The sequence below is a fragment of the Ziziphus jujuba genome, chromosome 2 (assembly GCF_031755915.1).
Source record: "Ziziphus jujuba cultivar Dongzao chromosome 2, ASM3175591v1".
NCBI lineage: Eukaryota > Viridiplantae > Streptophyta > Magnoliopsida > Rosales > Rhamnaceae > Ziziphus > Ziziphus jujuba.
Genome location: NC_083380.1, coordinates 31,251,975 through 31,276,681, shown reverse-complemented (window position 1 = coordinate 31,276,681; position 24,707 = coordinate 31,251,975). Strand labels below are relative to the sequence as shown.

Below are 24,707 nucleotides of genomic sequence, written 5' to 3'. Positions count from 1 at the left end.
CCTCAAGCAAGGGTATATGTATACCCGGTGGTCCACCGAAGCTTCTCTTAGCTATGATGGGATGGGATTGAAGGTTATCTGTATTTTTACAGCATCATCATACCTTTTGGCTGCAACCATGGCTGCTATTGGTTCTGCTTTACTCTCCAAAGGCCAAATAAGAAAGCTTCTCAGTTGGCTTCTCTTTCTCTATCTTTTGGGCTATTTGTCGTCTTTGGCAAATCTAATTTGCATGTGATGTAATAATAATAATGGTTGATCATTTTTTGGGTGAATATCATTGGTTGATCATTTGGTGTAATTATTTGAAGGAGAATCGTACTTATAGGTTTATATAATTTGGTTTTGGTTTTGTTGGTCAAGAAGAACTCTATGTTTTCAACCCCAAAAAAAAAAAAAAAAAAAAAAAGAAAGAGGAAAGAAGAAGAAGAAGAACTATATATATCTTTCTTTTTTAATTTTTAATTTTTTATAATAACTGTTACTATATATATAAATATATAGGAATGATTTATGATATTTTAAAAACACTTTTAATTTGACGTGATAAATACTATAAATTATATTTCAAAAAATATTTAAAATTACATATGTAGTCATTTTATTATGCATTTCATTATTATAGATTGGGAAATAATTCCTAAGAAATCAAAACTATCCGTACAACGAGTATGAATAATTATAACTTCATATACCAAAACTGGAATTATTATTATTTTTTTTTTAAAAAAAGGAACATTTAACTCCACAAGTGAGAGCTACTTTAGTTTCAAATTAGGATATCAATTTTTGGACTTTAATTGTACCAAAATTTTGAAAAACATAGCCAAAAAATTAATCCAAAAATTTAAATAACAATAAGAATTGATAATAACAACATAAATTGGACGATGCCCTCCAATAATAAGATGTTTTTAGTAGCTCCTTGTTTCTTTCTTTTATTATTATTTAATTACTCTGGTTATGCTGAATCTGTTATGTTATCTTAATATAATTACAAGTTTATTTTCTTAGAATAAAGAGGAAAAAGCTGCCAAAAAAAAAAAAAAAAAGCCAAATTCACTTTCCAGTGTTGTTCCTTCCTCTGATGCAGGGGAAGTATTTGATTTTTGTGCCATTCTTCAAATCCTTGTTTCTACTACTTTCAATCACAACCCGCTCCCTAAAAATGGGAATAACTCCTTAGTGGCCATTTTTAGAAAGTATCAACTACATCAAGGATCATAATTCTGTAAGAAATGTTGGAGATCTCACCTGAGATGTTGTTATTTGAGAGATCTAATACTTCTAATCCATTGAGTCCATCAAGATTTTATATTGATACTTTTTTATAATTTTTTTTTATCCGCTTGCTAATTTATATTGCTAATTTTGATGTTAATTACAACATTTAATCATATCTTTTTAGTTATTTATTTGATTTAACATATTTAGTGACATGACCAAACGAATTTATGAAATGGGTATTCTCTTATAACATTCCACAAATTATAACATAAAAGAATTTATGAAATGGGGGTATTCTCTTATAACATTCCACAAATTATAACATTCTTGATAATTGGATGAAATAATTGAGAAACCTTGAAAGCGTTGTTCATTCATTTAAGTATTAAATAAAAAAAAATGAAAAAAAAAAAAGGTGAAAGACCTTTGCTCATAACTCAAAACCAGGGAAGATTGCTCCCAAGTTAATTCATAAACCCATCCCGAATTCTAATTAAAAACTATCCCTATTTGACCCCTTTTTTTTTCAGCTTATCCTTTTTACATGCATGGCGTTTGATACCAACAAGATGTAGAAGATGTTCTGCATGAGTTTGTATGCAATTCATTTTGCCAACTTTTTTTTCCCCTTTAAGTTTTGAGAATCACACTTCTTAGAAATTATATAAAAAAAAAAAGAGCAAAAGAAAATTAACATTAATTTTTACGTTTTTAGGATATTCATTTTGTTTAACCATCTCCAATGGCATTGCATTGCCAACATATTGCATAGAAATGCTTTGACGATATACCAAACCATTTTTGCTTAGTGTAGAAGATTTCCCTTCACTATTTCTTGTTCTGTATTATATATGTGCAACTCTCTTTGATTCAGATTGAAGAAAACTGAGAAATGAGAGAATAGAAGATGGGAGAAGAGATACAAAGAGAGGGTTTTCGGTTCATTGGGGGAATGGAAATTTGTAGGTAAGAGAGGAACAATGTAAATGCATATGATGAGAATGAAGTTTGTTAGCGTAATGTCACTTTTATTTCTGTCATAAGTTGCTTTGTGATGATTAGTTACTGTACTTTCAGTTTTTTAGTAAAAACACTGTTGTATTAGGTAGCCAAAGTATGACTTATCTTTTGGCAATATAATTATTGCAGTAGTAGGTGAAAACTAGGTCGTTTACTGTTTCTGAAAACTTGTGTTTATATGTTCTGTCCAAAATGAACGAAGACACACCAGTTTAAGCTTATTTTTCTTTCTCTTTCGTTTTTGCCTGTGTTTTTTGTTCTAAAAATCCTACAAATGGTATCAGAGCTCTACTGATCTTAGTGGGGCTGTGACTGAAACAGTAAAATATATATATATATATATACACAAAAAACTTCCTTATACCTTTCTTCCCTTTTTAAAAATAGCTTTAACTCATTTTTCTACTCCATCACCTCCTATATTTTCTGGAGAAAATTATGCCATGTGGTTTATAAAAATGAAAGCTTACCTTCAAGCTTTTGACTTATGGAAAGTTATAGAGACCGAAAGAAATCCTCCCCCTTTGACAGCAAATCTCACTATCGCTCAAATAAAGCAACATAGTGGGGAGATTGCTAAAAAGTTTAAGGCTTTATCTGCTTACATGCTGGTGTTTCAGAACTGATGTTCACCAGAATTATGGCTTGCACTACAGCTAAAGAGGTCTAGGACAAGCTGTAAGAAGAGTTCTATGGAAGTACAAGAATAAGACAAATGCAGGTATTGAACTTAAGGAGGGAGTTCGAAACTTTAAAAATGAAGGATTCTGAGTTGGTAAAAGACTTCATTAACAAACTTATGAAGGTAGTAAACCAGATCAGAATTCTTAGAGAGGAGCTAGGAGATAAAAGAGTGGTGGAGAAAGTGCTATCAGCTTACCAGAAAAGTTCGAAGCAAAGATCTCATCCTTGGAAAAGTCTAGAGACCTAAATCGAATTTCTTTGTCAGAGCTTGTTAATGCTTTACAAGCAACTGAACAAAGAAAATCTATAAGACAAGAAGAAACCTCATAAAGTGCTTTCTAGCACTATAAAGACATAAGGCTCCAGCAAACAATAATCAAAGGAAGCAGCAAGGTGGAGGAAGTAATGTCAAAGGAAAACATGGTGCTGGAAAAAGCAGAGAGGGTGAAAGAAAGAAGTTTATGAAGTGCTCTCATTGCAAAAAGGACAACTATCCTGAAAAATATTTTTAGTTTAGGCCTAATGTTTAATGTAGAACTTGCAAACAACTTGGACATATTGAAAAAGTTTGCAAAAACAAAGGAGGACCAATGCAATAAGTACACCAAGTACAAGTTGCTGATGAAGCATGGCAAAGTGAGGAAAAGCTGTTTGTTGCTACATGTTATGCAGAAAACGGCAGCAAAGAAGCTTGGTTGGTGGAGAATGGCTGCACTCAATATATAACTCATGATGCTGATCTCTTCAAGACCTTGGACTGAAGCTTTGTTTCCAAAATCCAAATTGAAAATGGAGATTTTATTCAAGTTCAAGGTAAAAGAAATGTGGCTATGAAAACTTCAACAGGCACTAAACTCATTTCAAATGTGTTATATGTACCCGAAATTAATCAAAACTTGTTGAGTGTGGGACACATGCTTGAAAATGGATATTCTTTGCATTTTCAAGATAAGTCTTGCACAATATATGATCAACATGGAGTGAAATTCTAAATGTTGGAATGAAATATAAAAGCTTTATGGTAGAGTGGAACAAGAAGGGAAACAATGTTTTTTATGCCAAAATTAGTGATGAATCTAAGTTGTGGCATAAAAGACTTGATCATTTGAACTATGACTTTTTGAATCTAATGCATGAAAAAAAATTGGTAGAGAATATGCCTGCTGTTGCAAAAATCTGGAAGTGTGTAAACTGTGTTAGCTTGGTAAGCAACAAAGGCTACCATTCCCTTCGAAAGGGGCTTAGAAAGCTCTAAAAAGCTTCAGTTGATTCATAGTGATATATGTGGACCTATGAGTGAGAATTCTATCAATGGTAGTAGATATTTTCTCACTTTCATAGACGATCTCTCTAGAATGTGTTGGGTGTATTTTTTAAAACAAAATCTAAAGTTGCTGAGATATTCACCAGCTTTAAAGCCATGGTTGAAAATCAAACAAAATGTCGCATCAAAGTGATTCGATCAGATAATGGGACTAAATATACAGCTCAAAAGTTTGAGTTGCAATGCAAAGAAGCAGGAATTCAACATCAGCTGACTTCTCCCTATACTCTTCAGCAAAATGGGATTAGTGAGAGAAAGAACATGACTATTATGGAGATGTGTAGATGCTTGTTGTTTGAGAAGAAATTAACAAAGGAGTTTTTGGCTGAAGCAGTGAATACCTTGGTGTATTTACTAAATAGATTACCAACTAAAGCATTGGAGTTCAAAACTCCATATGAGGTGTGGTATGGAGTCAAGCCTATTGTGGAGCATTTGAAGATATTTGGGAGCATTTTTTATATACATGTTCCTCAAATTAAAAGAGACAAGTTGGATCAAAAAGCTGATGTGAGAATTTTTGTTGGTTACAGCAGCAACACAAAAAGGTACATAGTATATCATTTAAAGACTAACAAGCTAATTGTTAGTAGGAATGTTAAAGTTGATAAAGTTGCTATTTGGAATTGGAAAAAGAGTGAAGCTCGAGCTTCAGAAAAGAATTCTATCCAAGAACATGATGAAATTTAAAAGGAGACCGATTCAAATGATGAAGATGCTGTTGGAATCTGAGGTACAAGATCCTTCACTGATGTATATGAGAAAAGCATTCGAGATACAAGACCCTTATATGATGTCCGAGGTAGAAGACCCCTAACTGATGTTCATGATACAAGACCTCTGTCCGATGTCCTAGATACAAGACCCCTGTTCAATGTTTGAGGTACAAGACTCCTGACCGATGTCCGAAATACAAGACTTCTGTCTGATATCTGAGGTACAAGATGTAACAGCCCAAACCACACCCGTATGTGATATTGTCCGCTTTGGGCCTGGGAAATCCTCTTACAACCCAGCCCACATGATTTTAAAAGGGCTCGCAAAGGAAAGGTATCCACATCCCCTTATAAGGAGTGCTTCATTCCCCTTTCCAACTGATGTGAGACTTCACAATTCTCCCCCCTTGGGGTCCAGCGTCCTCGATGGCACACCAATCCGGGTACTGACTCTGATACCATCTGTAACAGCCCAGACCAGCATGTGATATCGTCCGCTTTGGGCTGGGGAATCTTCTTAAAATCCAGCCCGCAGGGTTTTAAAAGGCCTCGCAAGGGAAATGTATCTACATCCCATTATAAGGAGTGCTTCTGTAACACCCCATCTCGAAGTACACCGGAAATTTCCCAAATTTGACCAAGGTTGACCGGGTTTGACCGTCGTTGACCGAGAAGGGGTCAAATGTTGACTTTTGCTCCTGATAAAATTTCACATTGACCAAGGTACCGTTAAAAAATACACGTTCTCACGAGTTCATAGACTAGTACCACGTTGAAAACGGAGCTACGATTTGAAAGTTATGAGCAAAACAAGTTGAGGTCCAAACTGTCCAAGGGATGCCCGAGTTGACTTTTTGTTCATGCAAAGTTGAGCTTTGACTCATGCATGGTTGTGAAGTACTCGTCGGTACGAGTTCATGGACTACCGACACGCTTAAATTGGACATCTGGTTAAAAATTTATGGACCTGCAAATTTTTCAAAAATAATATTATTTTAATATTATTTTTAAATATGTGGACAGTATGCCACGTATGACTTATTAAAGGGTGCCATATGTCACAATGCTAAAATGCCACATGTCAACCAAGATTAAATACCATATTATTTTATTATTATTCTATACAATAATATTATTTTATATAATTGTTTATTCATTTTCTTTTTCTTTTTCTTTTCTTCTCCCCACGTGGGAAAAAAAAGGGGGGGGGGGGGGGGGGGGAACACGGGACTTTATTCTTCTTCTTCTCCTTCTTCTTCTTCCTCTCAACGGGTCCCTCTCTCTCGGTCTGCATTTTTTTCTTCCAGCCATCGGACGGCCACACGCACCAGGCGATGGGACTGCCCATGGCCAGGCGAGCTCAGCTGTTGATTCTTCGGCTGGTTGGCCGACGGACTTCCTGGGATCGGCGCCCAACATCGGCGGCCGGCGTCCTCCTTGTTGACTAGTTTTCCGGCGGCTACCGGTGGCGTGACTGGTCTTTTCCCATGAATTTGGGCCCCCTGAATCCGTTTTCAAGCTTGGATTGGCTCAAATCCTGCTCATTCGTGAGATATGACAAGAGACCCATTTCGACAGCAACTTCACGGTAGGATTCCGGTGACCTCCGGCGGCGGTTGGAACAATTGAAGGTATCTTTTTGATGCTCTCATCATAAGCTTCAAATCGGTTGCTAGAATGTGAATTATAATTGAGTAATTAGGAAGTTGCCATTGATGGAGTTAGGTTGTGTTTATGTTGAAATTGGATAGAGATTGGACAAGTCCTTAGCCAATTGACATTACATTTGGGTTCTTAATGATTGTTAGAGGCTAAAGAAATGGTTAATTTGAATTAATTGTCAAGATATTGAAAAATCCCAAAATTGCAGTTTAGGCCATACGGGTTCATCTGATTTTCTATCAAATTAGAGTGGACAATGTTGATAATATTAAACAGAAGGTGTAAACGGATTGTTATAGATTTTGTGAGTTTACTTGTTATGTTGATTGGAATTATTACACAAAAATTATAGTTAGCATGTGTATAGATTGATATATATATATATATACACATGTACGGTAAACATATGATGCATATATGTATGTATATATATATATTTATATGTATTGTTAATGGACATATACATATATATATATATATATATATATGGAGATGTGTGATGTTATATGGAAATACATAATTATATATATGTGGATATATATGTGTGTGTGTGTGTGAATATATATATATCTATGTGCTTGTGTGCATCAAAACATTTATACGTATGCATTTTAGATCATTCAAAATTTTGAAGTATATCATATATGTTTTAAATTTTAAGAGATATTGTTATTTGATTTTAATGTGTTATTTTAATGTGATTTAAATATATTCGTTATATAGAATTTATTAGATCATATGTGTTTAATATTAAGAAACTGCTATTTAAATTTATGATGCTAAGTTATGTTGATTTAGTATATATATTGCCTCATATTTATATTTTGGGTTGTTGAATTAAGTATATTTTATGTTAATTAAATATTTGAAGAATGAATTTTATGTGTTGGATATTTAACTAAGTTATTATTTATATTGAAAATGCCAAATTGTGTTGAATTGAATTATTGTGGAAGAGACTAATTTTATGAAATTATGATTTAAATTTTATTATGTTTATTGATGCTAAATGTAAATTTGGTTTATTAAGGAATTCTTGATTTTTATTATTGTGATTTAATTGTATTCATTACGTATGAGCAATGTGTTTTCATTTAATATTATTTTTGGGCATGATTTGGTTTTAAATATTTCAAGGAAAATATTGGTTAAGTTTGGTGGTTTCAAATTATATAATTATGCCTTTGGAATATTATTTAATTAATTTTATGATTTGGGAAAAAATTATTTGTATATTATTATCGGTGGATTTATGCTGGTGTTATTTAAGAAAAATGTGGGATGGTGAATTTGAAAAATGGTATAATTCCCACGATGAATTTTGAAAAAATTGCGTATTTTAATAATAAATATGGTTATTTATTTTAGATGCACCCATACACGTACTGGTGTTTTGTACTGTATATGTGATTATGATAAGCGCGCAAGTTGTAGTGTCTCCCGTGAGTTGCCATCGGACCGAGGGCAGGCAAGTTTGATATTGGCCATAAGCTGCTTCCCCCTCCATGGCGGGGATGACGGTTTAAGCAGCAGCGCTGTCGGGACGCCGAAGCGACCGTATGCAAGTTTCTCTCTTTAACCTTCCATCAGTCGATGCTCGGGACGCTGGGTACCTTCGGGCACCACTAGTATATAGTATGGTGCATCAAGTATTTTTTTTTATATATATGTTCGTACATATATTTGTATGTTATATTGTTTGATATTATATTACATATACCGCACCATACGGAGGCGACGAACCAATGTAGTCCATGTAGAGCTAGCCCCATAATCATGTTGCCTATGAGTCCAGGGGATCGGACGGCCAATATAGGCAACCACCCTAGTTTGTATTGGTAGCAGAGTGCCGGCGATAGCTGGAATCATGGATCACGTAACATGTTAGAAGGTATTGTACGTATCTCTATTACGAGCATACATATTTCATTTTATGCTATGGATTTTAAGATATGATTTTACGTATTTATGTTATGTTATCTATTTGTGAATTAATTTCTTACTAATATTCTTAATGATGTTATTATATTCTTATTAATATCAATTGTATTTAACTATTTATTTAATCATTATTGTTATTGTTATCGGGATTGTTATTATTACTTATAATGATTATTTTTATTGTAATTCCAATTCCTATTATTATCATTATTATAATTATAGCTGTTATAATTTTGTTATTGTTTTTATTATTATTACTACCATATGGTACCTTCGGATAAGTATCACAGCCTATGGGCAAGAAAGATAGCCATCGGACAAGTATAATAGTCCTCGGACAAGTGGTAGCCTTTGGGTAGGTGAGATAGCCCTCAGGCAAGTTGCATTAATATATGTATGGGAATATAATAGCCCTCAGGCAAGTTACATCATTACCATCATCATTAAAACGTTTGTTATATTTTTTAATTGTTAATGTGATGTTGTTTTTACCTTTCTTTCTATGTTACGCATTGGCATATTTGTAAAACGATATTTAAAAAGTATTTGACATGTGTAGCACTAAGTGGGTGGTGTGGGCGGACGAGAATCTATGATGGTATATCGTAATTGGTTATTTACTAAATTAATTCCATTATATGCCTTTTATATAATTTGTTATTGAAGTGCTGCCAGTTGTGGAACTTAAATTGTAATAATGTGGAAGGAATAAGGTGGTGTATATAGAAGTGTATTTTTAGTGTAGGAAAATTGTGGTAAGTTCAACCCTTAGGGGAGGTTCTGCCGGATTTTCCATTGGAGGATCCGGTAGAGTTTCCCTGGGATCAGGGCTTGTCTAGGGTTCTGGTAAGAAATTTTGGACAGGTCCTGACAGCTTCATTCCCCTTTCCAACCGATGTGAGACTTCACACAAGACCACTGTTCGATGTCCGAGATACAAGATCCCTGACCGATGCCCGAGATACAAGACCCCTGACTGATGTCCTAGATACAAGACCCCTGATTGATGTCCGAGGTACAAGACTCCTGATTGATGTCCGAGGTACAAGACTCCTGATCGATGTCTGAGATACAAAATCCTTTATCGATGTTTGAGGTACAAAACCCTTGACTGATGTATATGAGAGATGCAACCTAGCATTGTATGATCCAATTACTTTCTATGATGCAAATCAATTTGAGACATGGAGAGAGGCCATGAAAACTGAAATCAGTATGATAAACAAAAACAAAACTTGAAAATTAGTGAACAAACCTCAAGGCAAAAAGGCCATTGGAGTGAAATGCGTCTTTAGGACCAAGCTCAATGCAAATGGTACAATAAACAAGCATAAAGCAAGATCGGTAGTTAAAGATTATGTGCAGCAACCTGGTATTGATTATGGAAATATGTTTGCACCAATTGCAAGATATGAGTCAATCAGATTTCTACTAGCACTTACTACTCAAAAAGGCTGGAAAGTTTACCATTTAGATGTGAAATCTACATTTCTAAATGGTTACCTGCAGGAAGAAGTATATATTGAACAACCTGAAGGTTTTGTTGTTCAATAAAACGAAGACAAAGTTTATAAACTGCATAAAGCTCTTTATGGCTTGAAACAAGCTCCTAGAGCTTGGTATAGTAGAATTGACTCACACTTTGTTGAAAAGGGATTTAAAAGGAGTGAGAATGAGCCTACTTTGTATATAAAGTTAGGTTAAAATGATGAAAAATTGATTGTTTCTTTATATGTTGATGACTTTTTTGTTACAGGAGGAGATTCACAAAGTGTGTTCCAGTTCAAATTTGAAATGTAAAAGGTGTTTGAAATGTCAGATTTAGGAGTGATGACCTACTTTCTTGGCATGGAGATATATCAATTTAGTCATGGCATTTTCTTTTCCCAAGAGAAGTATGCTGTGGAACTACTCAAAAAGTTTGACATGGAGAAGTGTAATTCAGTTGACACTCCAATGGTTTACAATAAAAAATTTGAACTCGAAGATGGTGCTACTAAAATTGAAGGTTCAGCCTATAGAAGCCTTATTGGAAGTTTGCTGTATTAGTGTGCTTCTATACCCGACATTATGTTTTCTGTGAGTTTGCTTTCTAGTTTTATGCATGCTCCAATACATATGCATTATTTTGCAGCTAAAAGAATGCTAAGGTACATCAGAGGTACTATAGACTATGGTGTTTGGTTTTTAAACCAAGAAGAAGGAAGTTGATGGGCTATGTTGATAGTGATTGGGTTGGTAGCATGGAGGATTCAAAAAGTACTTTAAGATACTTATTTTCTCTTGGTTCAGGTCTATTTTCATGGAGTTCATAAAAACAAGGTTTAGTTACTTAACCACAGCTGAAGCTGAATATATTGCTGCTGCAGCTGCTTTAAATCAAGCTTTATGGCTAAGGAAGTTGCTTGTTGATCTAATTGAAAGGCAAGAAGAAGCTTCCATTATATATTGTGACAACAAATCTGCAATTTCCATTGCTGAAAATCTAGGTCAACATCGAAGAACATAGCATATTCCAGTCAAATATCATGCTATGAGAGAAGCTGAAAGAAATGGTGAATTGGAGCTAGTTCATTACAGTTTTGAGGTCTAGCATGCTGATATTTTGACAAAAGCTTTGCCAAGAAACAGGTTTGAAACATTAAGAAATGATCTTAGTGTTTCCAATAAAAGTGCCAAGGAAGAGTGTTAGTGTAATGTCACTTTGTTGCTGTTATAAGTTCCTTTGTGATGATTAGTTATTGTACTTTCAGCTTTTTGGTAAAAACACTGTTGTATTAGGTAGCCAAAATATGGCTTGTCTTTTGGCAGTATGATTATTGCAGTAATAGGTGAAAGTTAGGTGGTTTGCTGTTTCTAAAAACTTATGTTTATATGTTCTGTCCAAAATGAACGAAGTGTGTTCAACACCCCAGTTTAAGCTTCTTTTTCTTTTTCTTTCTTTTTTTGCTGTGTTTTTTGTTCTAAAAATCCTACAAAGTTGACTAGCCTGCAGGTCTGCAGAAGAAAACTAAGGCCAAAAAAATTGATTGGAGGGCTTGATTTTCCATTTTCGTGCATGAATATAGACTGTGGAGCCCATGCATGTGTAGAAGTAATAGCATTTGTTGAAACATGCTAAGATGGAAATGGACTTAGGAACATTACACGACAACGATGTTACAAGAATTATACAGGGAATTTTCTTCCTTCCCTTGATTTATTTGTCTATTTGAAATTTTCTGAAATAAATTAAGAAAACATAAAAAACAGTAACGAACCACAAAACAAAAAGACAAATCAATGTTTGAAACCATGAAGAAAAAAAGGTAGCCTCCCAATGTTGCTGAAAACCACTCATTTATTTTGTGGCAAAAGAAAATAAAGTAGCTTGGATGGGTGAGTTTGTATGTCAAGGAGGTCGACTGTGACCTTCTTGCATGCAATGGATAAGGAAAAAAAAAAGTTTGGGAATTTTATTTTTCTTTTAGCTACATTTAGTGGTTAGAGAATGTTGCATCTCACATTAGGATTTGATCAAACAAAATCTACAAAAGAAATTTACATTCAGAAATATTACATGAATATGGCATTTGATCATGTCATGATAGATAGACATTCACACATTCTCTATTTCCTCCTCTGTTCGTATAATTGGATCTAAGGTATCATAGATTGTAACACTCTCACTGACCCTCTTTACGTTTTTGATCAACTTCATCAGAATGAAAGCAATGAAGAAGCAACCAAATAGAAGCTATTTTATATTATATATCACTACAAAAACTACAATAACAAAGATTGCCATTTTGGGAGAAATGTTTAGCCAAGAAAATGTACATCAAATAATAAAGGAACAGAAAGAGATGCTCAGTAGCCAACTCATTTGCTTACGAGGGAGAAGGAGAGAGATAACCAGCGTTGTAGTAGAAAAAGTGTTATATTGTTAACGACCAAGTGACCATAGAAAATTGACATAATTACTGTCCCTGGATGGTGTGCTTCTGAACTCCCTTTGGTATTATTGAGATTAATTTTAGTAGTATTGATACTACTAGTGGCGTTAGCCATAGTTATGTTCAGAGCATTGCTGTTGTTGTTGTTGCATTCTTGAAAGTGCCAAATGCCACCAAGGGGACTTGGTGCAGCTTTGAAACTAGCCTTTACAACCAGCGCTGCAACTACTAGTAATAGATTTCAAGTATCATTCCTTGTATTGTTTTTGAAATGAGCAAAAGATATTACAAATTCTTCTTTGAATGATAGATTGGATCATAGATGACCTATGGAGTTGTTGGAAACTTGGGAACTGATTGAGCATCTAAAGCTCCAGCTCTAAGTAGAGTTTTTCTAACTTATCTGCTGCTAAGATGTGAGATATTTAGAGCAGTCAAATCCACTGAGTTCTTCACATTTACTTCACTTTTATTATTTATTAACAATCTCACTGCTAAAGATCCAACAAATGATGTATATTTTAGTGGCTTGATTCAGTTTAAAATAGCGTATCTTAACAAAGGGATTACTGTCCTTCAAGAGATAGTCAACAAGCAAAATCATCCTAAACCTGAATTTCTATACTCGCCTAAGATTAGAAAAAGATAGGCCATTTACATGATGATATACACGTATTCTGCTAGGCCATTTACAATTGTGCTTATATTTGGATACAAGGCCCTATATTTTTTCACATAAAAAAAAAGAAGCCATTCCCATACACTAATCCTACATTCTCGGGTTTCTCCCATTTTAACTATCTCGCTGAATCTGTCTCCAGATTTTATTAACTTCCCCAGAATAAAGGATTTGCTGGAGTAACCAAATAAACCTGTTGGGTATATCGGTGCCAAAAAATACAATAACAAATATTGTAGTATCAGGAGATATGATTAGCCAAGAAAACATATAGCAGATGGTGAAAAAATGGATAGGGATTCTCATCAGCCAACTCATTTCTTCTCTAGGGATTAGGAAATAGATAACCAGTGTAGTAGTAGGTAGCGTTATGATGTTAATGACAAAGAAAACATGTACAGAGTGACTCGACATGGTTACCATCCCTACTTGGTGTGGTTCTGAGATTGTTGTGGTATTATTAAGATTGCTAGTTGTGATGAGAAGAGTTATGTTAAGAGTGTTGTTGGTCGAGGTATTGTTATTGTCGTCCTGCCAAGCTCCTCCAAGAGCATCTAAAGCATGGGCATGAAGTAGAGTTTCCCTAACTTGTCTGTTGTTTGGATTTGAAATATCTGGAGCAATCATACCTTTGAGTTCTTGACATTAACTTCAATATACTATTAATTGGATGCTCACTACCTCTTGAGTTCAATCAGTGACGCAACCTCTTGAGTTCTTGGAATGTCACTCCCTGAACATCCAACAAATGATGTTTATTTAGTGGCTTAACAAAATTTATTGTAGCCTAGCTTAACAAGTTATACAGATTAATGTTCATGGCTTAAAAAATTAATAAATGGATTAGAGCCTTACTTGGGGCTGATTCTTAGTGGTTGCAACGTGGAGCACAGTGTTCCCATCATCATCCTTCCAGTTTATGATTTTTCTCTCATGGATGTCAGAACCTTCATGGTAGGCTCTTGCAGTTCTCAAAGTAAGAAATCAAGAGTGTCAACCTTGTGATTTTTCACTGCAATATGCAAAGCAGTCTCATTTTGAATGGTCTTATCTTGGATACTTTAAGGGCAATCTGATGATAACTTAATCAAGAGATCAACATCTCCTTGTTCAGCCACATATTGGAGAGGAGTTCTACCTTCCCTGCCTTGAACCAGAACAAGTTCACTTTCAGTGTCTAGAAATCCAAGAACCACTTTGGTTTGACCATCGTGCAATGCTGCATGCATGGGGCTGAACCCTTCTTGATTTAGTTTCCGAGCAAATGACGGATACAATCTCATTATCTCCTTTACAAACTGAACGGGACAGGAAGAAGCTGCTATATGCAAAGGAGTATGAATAAATAGAACATGATCGATATGATCCAGGAGATATGGATCCTCCGAAAGTGAAATGTAAATCATGTTGATGTCCCCATTCTCAGTAGCCAAATAAATAAAATTTCCATTCCAAAATATTCCATAGAATACAACATTTGATCATATCATTAGGAATACACGGCACAACATTCTGTGGTTCCAGCACAACATTCTGTGGTTCCAGCACAACATTCTGTGGTTCCTACCTCGTACATACATTGGGACCAAAAAACAGATAATACAATAGCACTCACTAATCATTTTAACGATCTCTCACAGAATCTGGCTTAAGACTTTTTAGAAAAATTTTGATGGTTATAAGCTTCCCCATCATCCAAATATGATATAATAAATATAGCAGCAAAATTGACAAAGGAAAAATGATTTTGTTGGGACAAGGGATTACCCAAGAATATATATAGCACATCACAAAACTAAGTATAGGGAAGAACAGCAGGTCCTTTATTTTCCCAGTAGGGAAAAGGAAATAGATAATCGTTATGGTACCAAAAAACGTTACGCCGTTTAATAGCATGTAAAATTTATTTAAACCTGCCTTCGTTAGTGTCCATAGTTGGTGTGCTTTTGAACTTACTTCATTTTTATTGATCTAAATTTCAGTAGTATTAATTCTACTTGTAGTGTTAACTAGAGTTATGTTCAGAACATTGTTGTTATTGTTATTGTCGTTGTTGCAGTCTAGCCAAATACTTGCAGGGGGAGTTAGTGCAGCCTAGAATGTCGCCGTAACAATCAGCGTTGCAACTACTAGGAACACATTGCGTGTATCATTACTTACATTATTTCTACTACGAGTAAGAGATGTTACAGCACCTTCATTGGATGACAAATTTGATCTCAGACGATCTCTGGAGTTGTTGGAAACTTGGGGAAGTGATTGAGCATTTAAAGCTCCAGCTTTGAGTAGAGTTTCTCTAACTTGTCCGCTGTTAGGATCTGAGATATCTAGAGCAGTCAAACCCATTGAGTTCTTGACATTTACTTCAATATTACAATTTATTAGCAATCTCACTGCCTGAAGATCCAAAAAATGATAAAGATTTAGTGGCTAAACTCAATTTATAATAGCCTAGCTTAACAAATTTAAAGGGATTACTGTCCTTCAATAAACCGTTGTCCAGAGGCAAAGCCACCCTGAATCCGAATTTCAAGACTACTAATACTAAAACAAAAGTACTAAATGGATTAAAGCCTAACCTGTGGTTGATTCAGAGCGGTTGCCAAGTGGAGCACAGTGTTCCCTTCATCATCCTTCCAGTTTATGATTATTCTCTCTTGGATGTGAGAACCTTGATGGTATGCTCAACGTAGTCCTCCAAGCAAGAAATCAAGAGTATCAACCTTGTGATTCTTCACTGCAATATGCAAAGCAGTCTCATTTTGAATGGTCACATTTTGGATACTCTGAGGGCAAGCTGATAAGAATTTAGTCAAGAGATCAACATCTCCTTGTTCAGCTACATAATGAAGAGAAGTTTTACCCTCTCTCCCTTGAACCTGAACAAGATCGCTTTCATAGTTTAGAAATCCAAGAACCATCTTGGTTTGACCATTCTGCAAGGCCAAATGCATGGGGCTAAACCCATCTTGGTTTAGTTTCCGAGCAAATGATGGTTTCAATCTCATAATCTCCCTCACAAACTGAACATGACCAAAAGAAGCTGCTATATGCAAAGGCGTATCAATATATGGAACATCATCGATGCTATCCAGAACATATGGATCCTCCCCAAGTAATTTGTAAATCATGTTGATGTCTCCATTTTGAGCTGCAGTTTTCAAATTTTCCTCCATTCTTGGTCTGAAATATGATGATGATTAGGAGTACTAAAGCTGCTAAAATTAAAATGGAGCTTTGGAGAAAACTAGTATTTTGAAGGTGAAAAACTAATATATCATTTAGCGTAGGTTTGAACAATAGAAGTTTAGTTTGGCAATATATAGAAAGCCCAGCTAAAGTGAACGCGTTTTCTTATTGCTTAAGAAACTGTTTCTATGATGAGCAGTAGTTTGCAACATATGATTGTTTCCTACTAGATATCTAAAAACATTTGTTTTCCATGTAGACCAAATATCATAATGGCTAATTTTTTTAATATATTTTTTCATTAATTATTATTATTATTATTATTGTTATTTTTCAATTTCAAATCTCGTAGCTTCTTAACTGCTATTATATGTTTATATTAGTGTATATTTGGATAAAAACTTATTTTATATTTTTCTTTAAAAAAAAAGGAAGATAAAGCTTTTGAATTTTAAATAAAAATTTGGAAAAAAAAATTAATTTTGAAATCACGTGAGATGCATCTGATCATTTTCACGATTTCCATTATAATTTAACAGATTTAGATTAAGTATAATATTTTAAAAATAAAAAAATATATTAAATATTAAAAAAAATTATAACTAATAAAATGACAAATTATAAAAATAAAAGTATTAAACTGCATTTTTGCTTTAAAGTTTTATACTTCATCTTTTCTCTTTGGAAAAGTAAATTTACTACTTTTTCTTTTCTTTTTGGACAAGTCAAACTTGTGACGTCCACTTTCAACGTCATTTTTCTTCCTCCCAAAGCAACGAGGACGATGCCCGTAAAAATAATTTCACGGTTGGAATTTCAACTGCATGGACTCTTTTACGAATCCGTTGTACAGGTGGCCTATCAAAGTTTTGGGCTGGATTCATCAATAAGGTTTGGGTTTTCTAAAACCAGAATCAAATCTAAATTGGTCAACAAGGTTTGGGTAACCCACACAAGCCCAAAAAAGGAACCCACAAGCACAACCAATCAGCACCGAGTCGTCCAAATTTCCTTTTTTGTTTTCTTTTATTTCATTTTTACACATTCATCGATTTTCGTTTTTATCCATAAAAGAATTTGCAAATCCTCTTTAATTGAACCTGAAAGCATTAAAAGAATTTGCCATTTTTTTTTAATTTTTTTTAATTTTTTGTACTTGTTGGGATTAATTGGAACTTCTCTCTTAGTGGAGCCCATAGAGGAGAGTATATCTAGTGAAACAGAAGCAGGTCTAATGAAGGCATAACAAACAGAATCAAGATGGTCCAACCACCCTTGTCAACCTCAATTAACAAAATTCCAGTGAAGTGGACGCGAAGAAAACAAAATCCCCATGATTTTAATTAACCACCTTTAAAGAAACCCAAAAGAATTAAAATAAAAATAAAAATCATATCCCATTAGCAACAAACCTCTCTCTTAATTTGGTATATAAAAAGCAGATCTTTGTCACCACCTCTATCAATCCATTTGACTTTCAGTAAGTCCCATCGATCAGCATTGTGTTTATCTCTTTGAAAAGAAAACCTGCTCATTGACAAATACAATTCACAGCAAATATTCGGAAAATGGACGGAGAAGAAAGCAATGCTGCCGTGGTAGCTGGGCGGGCGGAGATTGACACTCGTGCACCATTTAGGTCTGTCAAAGAAGCAGTTATGTTGTTCGGATTGAAGGTTATCTCCTTTCTATATTTTTACAGCATCATCACACCTTTTGGCTGCAACCATGGCTGCTGTTGGTTCGGCTTTACTCTCCAAAGGCCAAATAAGAAAGCTTCTCAGTTGGATTCTCTTTCTCTATCTTTTGGGCTATTTGCTGTCCTTGGCAAATATAATTTGCGTGTGATGTAATAATAATCATGGTTGATCATTTTTTTTTTTTGCGTGAATATCATTGGTTGATCATTTGGAGTAATTATTTGAAGGAGGATCGTATTTATAGGTTTATATAATTTGGTTTTGGTTTTGGTTTTTTTGGTCAAGAAGAACTATATGTTTTCACCAAAAAAAAAAAAAAAAAAAAAAAAAAAGAAAGGGAAGAAGAAGAAGAAGAACTATATGTATCATTCTTTTTTATTTATTTTTATTTTATAATAACTATAACTATATATATAAATATATTTATAATTTTATTTGAATATTTAGTGACATGACTAAAAGAATTTATGAAATGGGTATTCTCTTATAACATTCCACAAATTATAACATAAAAGAATTTATGAAATGGGGGTATTCTCTTATAACATTCCACATATTATAACATTCTTGATAATTGGATGAAATAATTGAGAAACCTTGAAAGCCTTGTTCATTCATTTAAGTATTAAATAAAATAAAATAAATGAAAGAGAAAAAAAAAAAAAAAAGTAAAAGGCCCCTGTTCATAACTCAAAACCAGGGAAGATTACTCCCGAGTTAATTCATAAACCCATCCCGAATTCTAATTAAACACCATCCCTATTTGACCCCCTTTTTTTTTTTTTTTTTTTTTTTCAGCTAATCCTTTTTGTATACATGACGTGTGATACCAACCATATGTAAAAATAGAAGATGCTCGGCGTGGGTTTGTATGCAACTCATTTTGCCATTTCTTTTCTTAAAGTTTTGAGAATTACAATTTTTAGAAATTATTAAAAAAAAAAGAAAAAGAAAATTCACATTAATTTTTACATTTTTAGGATATTCATTTTGTTTAACTTTAGAGCATCTCCAATGGCATTGCATTGCCAAGATATTGCATAGAAATGCTTTGACCATGTACCAGACCATTTTTGCTTAGTGTAGAAGATTTCCCTTCGCTATTTCTTGTTCTGTATTATATATATGCGACTCTCTTTGGTTCAGGTTGAAGAAAATGAGAAATGAGAGAGTAAAAGGGGGAAGAAAAGACACAAAGACCGGGTTTTTGGGTTGTCTGGGGGAAAGGAAATCTGTAATGAAGAGAGGAACAATAGAAATGCGTTGGGAATGGAGTTGACTGGCCTGCGGGTCTGCAGAAGAAAACTGAGGCCAGAAAATTGATTGGAGAAGTTGATTTTCCATTTTCCTGCATGAATGTAGACTGTAGAGCTCATGCATGTGTAGAAGTAATAGCATTCGTTGAAACACGCCAAGATGGAAACGGACTTAGGAACATTACATGACAACGATGGTACAGGAATTATACAGGGAATTTTCTTCCTTCCCTTGATCTGTTTTTCCATTTGAAATTTTCTGAAATAAAGAAAACATCAAAAACAGAAACAAACCAATAAACCAAAATGACAAATCAATGTTTGAAACCACGATGAAAAAAGGATAGCCTCTCAAGGTTTGTGAAAACCACCCATCTTTTTTTCTGGCAAAAGAAAACAAAGGAGCTTGGATGAGCGAGTTTGTATGTTAGGAGGTTGACTATGACCTTCTCGTAGGCAATGCATAAGGGGAAAAAAAAAAAAAAGTTCGGGAATTTAATTTTTCTTTTAGCTGCATTTAGTGATTAGAGAATGTTGCATCTCACATTGGAATTTGATCAAACAAATAAGCAAAGCCAATCAACAAAAGAAATTTACATTCAGAAATATTACAAGAATATGCCATTTGATCATGTCATGATTAAGTAGATATTCACACATCATGATAAGTAGATATTCACACATTCTCTATTTCCTCCTTTGTTCGTATAATTGGATCTAAGATATCATAGATTTTAACACTCTCACTGACTCTGTCTACGTTTATCGATTAATGAATAACGTTTAGCCAAGAAGATGTTAAGATTAATGTTCATGGCTTAAAAAAACAAAAAAAAACAAAAAAAATACTAAATGGATTAGAGCCTTACTTGTGGTTGATTTATAGTGGTTGCAACGTGGAGCACAGTGTTGCCATCATCATCCTTCCAGTTTATAATTTTTCTCTTTTGGATACTAGAACCTTCATGGTTGGCTCTATGCAGTACTCCTAGTAAGAAATAAATAGCGTCAACCTTTGATTTTTCACTGCAACATGCAAAGCAGTCTCATTTTGAATAGTCTTATCTTGGATACTGTGAGGGCAAGCTGAAAAGAACTTAATTAAGATATCAACATCTCCTTGTTCAGCTACATAATGAAGAGGAGTTCTACCCTCCTGGCTTGAACCCGAACAAGTTCGTTTTCAGTGTCTAGAAATCCAAGAACCACTTTGGTTTGACATTGTGCATTGCTAGATGCACGGAGCTGAACCCCTCTTGATTTAGATTCCGAGCAAATGATGGTTTCAATCTCATTATCTCCTTTGCAAATTGAATGTGACCGGAAGAAGCTGCTATATGCAAAGGAGTATGAATAAATGGAACATGATCGATGCGATCCAGAAGATATGGATCCTCTGAAAGTGAAATGTAAATCACGTTGATGTCTCCATTCTCAGCAGCAGTTTCAAGTTTTCTTCCATTCTTGTCTCAAACTGATGATGATCAGAAGTACAACAAAAGTTGAGTGTGGGTTTGAGTTTGACTTAGAAATGTCTTTATTTTCTCTATAAAACAAAAGTAGTTAGATTGGGACAGATGACATCAAAATATATATTATTATTACTAGTCCTTAAGTGTTTCCTACAAATATTTTTGGTTAAACATTGGATTTCTTCAATAATTTATGAATCATTATTACCCAGTTTAATTTGAGATTTTATTGAATGAAACTTCAAGAAAAGTTTCTAGTAAATGAATATTCATTAAATTATATCCTCCTACTGGTTTCCTGCAGGTAGCTGCATCCATTATCAAATTTCCTTTCTCCTTCCTTTACTTATATTAGTACTACTGCTGAAGGAAATTAAGGATTTTAAATTATTTAAAAATGATTGTGATAGCATAGTCGTGACATTTTTCCTATGTCACTGTAGAAGTTCGAAAATATCCAAAAATCTCTATAAAACATAGATAATCATTCAATTAGCATCCTTGGAGATGGCATAAACCTCCAGTTGGGTGGAACATGTATGTACTGGTGCAGTTGAGACAGTCGCCACCAAATCTTGTAAGAATAAGGTAATGGCTTTGCAGGCAAATGTTGTTCCATTTATGGTGGTAACCTCACCAGAATGCCAAGCTATGTATCATTATTTGGCCACTGCAAGAAACCTGGGAATCAATTAAGTGATCATAAAATCAGAAAGTTTCAACTCAAACTAGTGCAGGACATTACTTACAAAACTTCTGACTGTGTCAATGATATTACAAGCTCTTCTTTTGCACTTTGAAGTGTGCATTATGACATATACACAACCTCAAAATGTAATAGTCTAGCTGACTGAATTGACAAGCAATCTCTGAAAGCTAGGTTGTTTTGCCTCCAACGTACTAAGGGAGATAAATAGAGAAATTAGTTTAGATTTACCAGAATCTATCATTAATATGTTATTAGTATAAATTCAAGTCCATCTTCTATGTATGGTCCAAAGAAAAAAAAAAGACAGCAAATTGTCTCATCTAGTTGCACTGGTGTTCCCTCCTCTGATGAATGGAGAGCAGGGGAAGGGTCTGATTCTATAGCATTCTTCAGATATCTAAAAGTTTATGGTTTTTTAGCCACAGAATTTGGCCGGAATTCAAAATCCAAACAAAATAATGATATGCATATGTATTCTGTAAGGCAATTTTACAACTCTTCTTATATTCAAACGCGCGACTTGTATTTGTCATCAAACTAATTTGTTTCCATTACACTAATCAAACTAACTGAGCAAAACCAACCAAATAAATAAAATTTCCATTCCCAAATATTCCATAGAATACAACATTTGATCACATCATTAGGAATACACAGCACAACATTCTGTGGTTCCTACCTTGTACATGCATTGGGACCGAAAAACATATAATACAATAGCACTCACTAATCATTTTAACTATCTCTCACAGAATCTGTCTTCATGTTTCTCAAAAACGGCTGAAGATTTTAGGCCACTTTATCATCTCAGGATTAAAAATCGAACTACCAGTAGCATTGATATATGTACAGCGGTTCCTATGATGGGATAACTAAATAAAAAAAAAGACGAAAAGCACACAGCCAAAGCAAACAAAGGGAAGGACAGCAGCCTTTTTGTTTGCTCATCAGGGAGAAGGAAATATATAACTCCTATGGTAATAAAAAAAGTTGTGCCGTTCAACAGGACGAGTAAGTTACTTATAATGAATGCAGTTACTGACCGTATTTGATGTGCTTTTGAACTGCCTTCATTTTCAATGAGCCTAATTTCAGTGGTATTTATTCTACTTGTGGTGTTAACAAGAGTTATGTTCAGAGCATTGGTGTTATTGCTCTTGTCGTCATTGAAGTCCGGCAAAAAACTTCCAGGGGGAGTTAGTCCAGCCTGGAAAGTAGCCGCAACAATCAGCGCCGCAACTACTAGGAACACATTGCGTGTATCATTACTTGTATTATTTTTGAAACGAGAAAGAGATATTGCAGTACTTTCTCTGAATGACAGATTTGATCTCAGACGATCTCTGGAGTTGTTGGAAACTTGGGGACGTAATTGAGCAGTTAAAGCTCCAGGGTTGAGCAGATTTTCTCTAACTTGTCCGTTGTTAGGATCTGAGATATCCAGAGCAGTGCAACCCCTTGAGTTCTTGACATTTACTTCAATATTACTACTTATTAACAATCTCACTGCCTGAAGATCCAACAATGATTAAGATTTAGTGGCTGAACTCAATTTAAAATAGCCTAGTCTAACAAATTTAATGGAGTACTGTCCTTCAGTAGACAGATCTTCACAGGCAAAGCCACTCTGAACAGAATTTCAAGACTGCTAATACTAAAACAAAAGTACTAAATAGATTAGAGGCTTACCTGAGATTGATTCATAGCAGTTGCAATGTGGAGCACAGTGTTCCCTTCATCGTCCTTCCAGTTTATGATTTTTCCCTCTTGGATGCCAGAACCTCGATAGCAGGCTCGGCGTAGTCCTCCAAGTAAGAAATCAAGAGCATCAACATGGCTATTCTTCACTGCAATATGCAAAGCAGTCTCATTTTGAATGGTCACATCTTGGATACTCTGAGGGCAAGCTGATAAGAATTCAGTCAAGAGATCAACATCTCCTTGTTCAGCTACATAATGAAGAGAAGTTTTACCCTCTCTCCCTTGAACCCGAACAAGATCGCTTTCATAGTTTAGAAATCCAAGAACCATCTTGGTTTGAGCTTTCTGCAAGGCCAAATGCATGGGGCTAAACCCATCTTGGTTTAGTTTCCGAGCAAATGATGGTTTCAATCTCATAATGTCCCTCGCAAACTGAACATGACCAAAAGAAGCTGCTATATGCACAGGAGTATCAATATATGGAACATCATCGATGCGATCCAGAACATATGGATCCTCCGCAAGTAATTTGTAAATCATGTTGATGTCTCCATTTTGAGCTGCAGTTTTCAAATTTTCCTCCATTCTTGGTCTCAAATATGATGATGATCAGGAGTACTAAAGCTGCTAAAATTAAAGTGGAGCTTTGGAGAAAACTAGTATTTTGAAGGTGAAAAACTAATATATCATTTAGCGTAGGTTTGAACAATAGAAGTTTAGTTTGGCAATATATAGAAAGCCCAACTAAAGTGAACGCGTTTTCTTACTGCTTAAGAAACTGTTTCTGTGATGAACAGTAGTTTGCAACATATGACTGTTTCCCACCAGGTACCTAAAAACATTTGTTTTCCATGTATACCAAATATCATAATGGCTAATTTTTTTAATATATTTTTTCGTTAATTATTATTATTATTATTGTTATTTTTCAATTTCAAATCTCATAGCTTCTTAACTGCTATTATAGGTTTATATTTGTGTATATTTGGATAAGAACTTATTTTATATTTTTCTTTAATTATTATTATTATTATTATTTTTATTTTTATTTTTATTTCCAAAGCTCATTGCTTGTTGACTGCTATTATGTGTTTCATGTAAATTTTACATTTGATAACTATATTTGGATAAGAAAACCAATAACTTCCCTAGTAGAAAAGAAATAAAATAAAATAAAAGCTTCCGTATTTTATTGAATTATTATTAATAGTTAAAATATTTGAAATAACTTTAACATTTTTCTACTAAAATATATAAAAATAAAATAAAATAAAAAGCTTCTGTTTTTTATTGAATTATTATTAATAGTTAAAATATTTGAAATAAGTTTAACATTTTTCTACTAAAATATATAAAATATTAAAAATGGGAATTTCAAAAATTTTACTTAATTATTAAAGAAAATGAAAGATAAAGTGAAAATACTATTATGTTAATTTTTGGTAAATTTATTTTGTTTGCAGTATTTAAAAAAAAAAAAAAATCTGATTTA

At 34.1% G+C, this 24,707-nt stretch overlaps 1 protein-coding gene and 1 long non-coding RNA gene across 3 annotated transcripts; both read right to left on the bottom strand.

Annotated features, from left to right (window-relative positions):
* Positions 1-12,708: 12,708 nt before the first annotated feature.
* LOC132800605 (uncharacterized) lies at positions 12,709-16,455 on the bottom strand. The gene is made up of 3 exons (XR_009635783.1): positions 15,768-16,455; positions 14,044-15,585; positions 12,709-13,921 (listed from the first exon to the last, which is right to left on the bottom strand). It is a non-coding gene; the product is annotated as an uncharacterized LOC132800605 (long non-coding RNA).
* A 4,863-nt stretch (positions 16,456-21,318) lies between these two features.
* On the bottom strand, positions 21,319-23,906 carry LOC107404177 (ankyrin repeat-containing protein BDA1-like). 2 transcript variants are annotated; one of them, XM_060814727.1, is made up of 3 exons: positions 23,204-23,906; positions 22,558-23,024; positions 21,319-21,486 (listed from the first exon to the last, which is right to left on the bottom strand). In XM_060814727.1, the coding sequence occupies exons 1-3, from the start codon at positions 23,798-23,800 to the stop codon at positions 21,465-21,467; spliced, it is 1,086 nt and encodes a 361-aa protein (XP_060670710.1). In that variant the 5' UTR covers positions 23,801-23,906; the 3' UTR covers positions 21,319-21,464. The 2 variants fall into 2 exon arrangements, with proteins under 2 accessions (XP_060670710.1, XP_048330275.2); XM_048474318.2 differs by lacking the exon at positions 21,319-21,486 and having other exon boundaries at positions 22,033-23,024.
* Positions 23,907-24,707: the final 801 nt, after the last annotated feature.

Coding starts and splice junctions, on each gene's coding strand:
- LOC107404177 (XM_048474318.2), bottom strand. CDS start 23,800: ATGGAGGAAAATTTGAAAACTGCAGCTCAAAATGGAGACATCAACATG. Junction 23,025..23,203: donor CTGCTATGAATCAATCTCAG/GTAAGCCTCTAA, acceptor TTGGATCTTCAG/GCAGTGAGATTGTTAATAAG.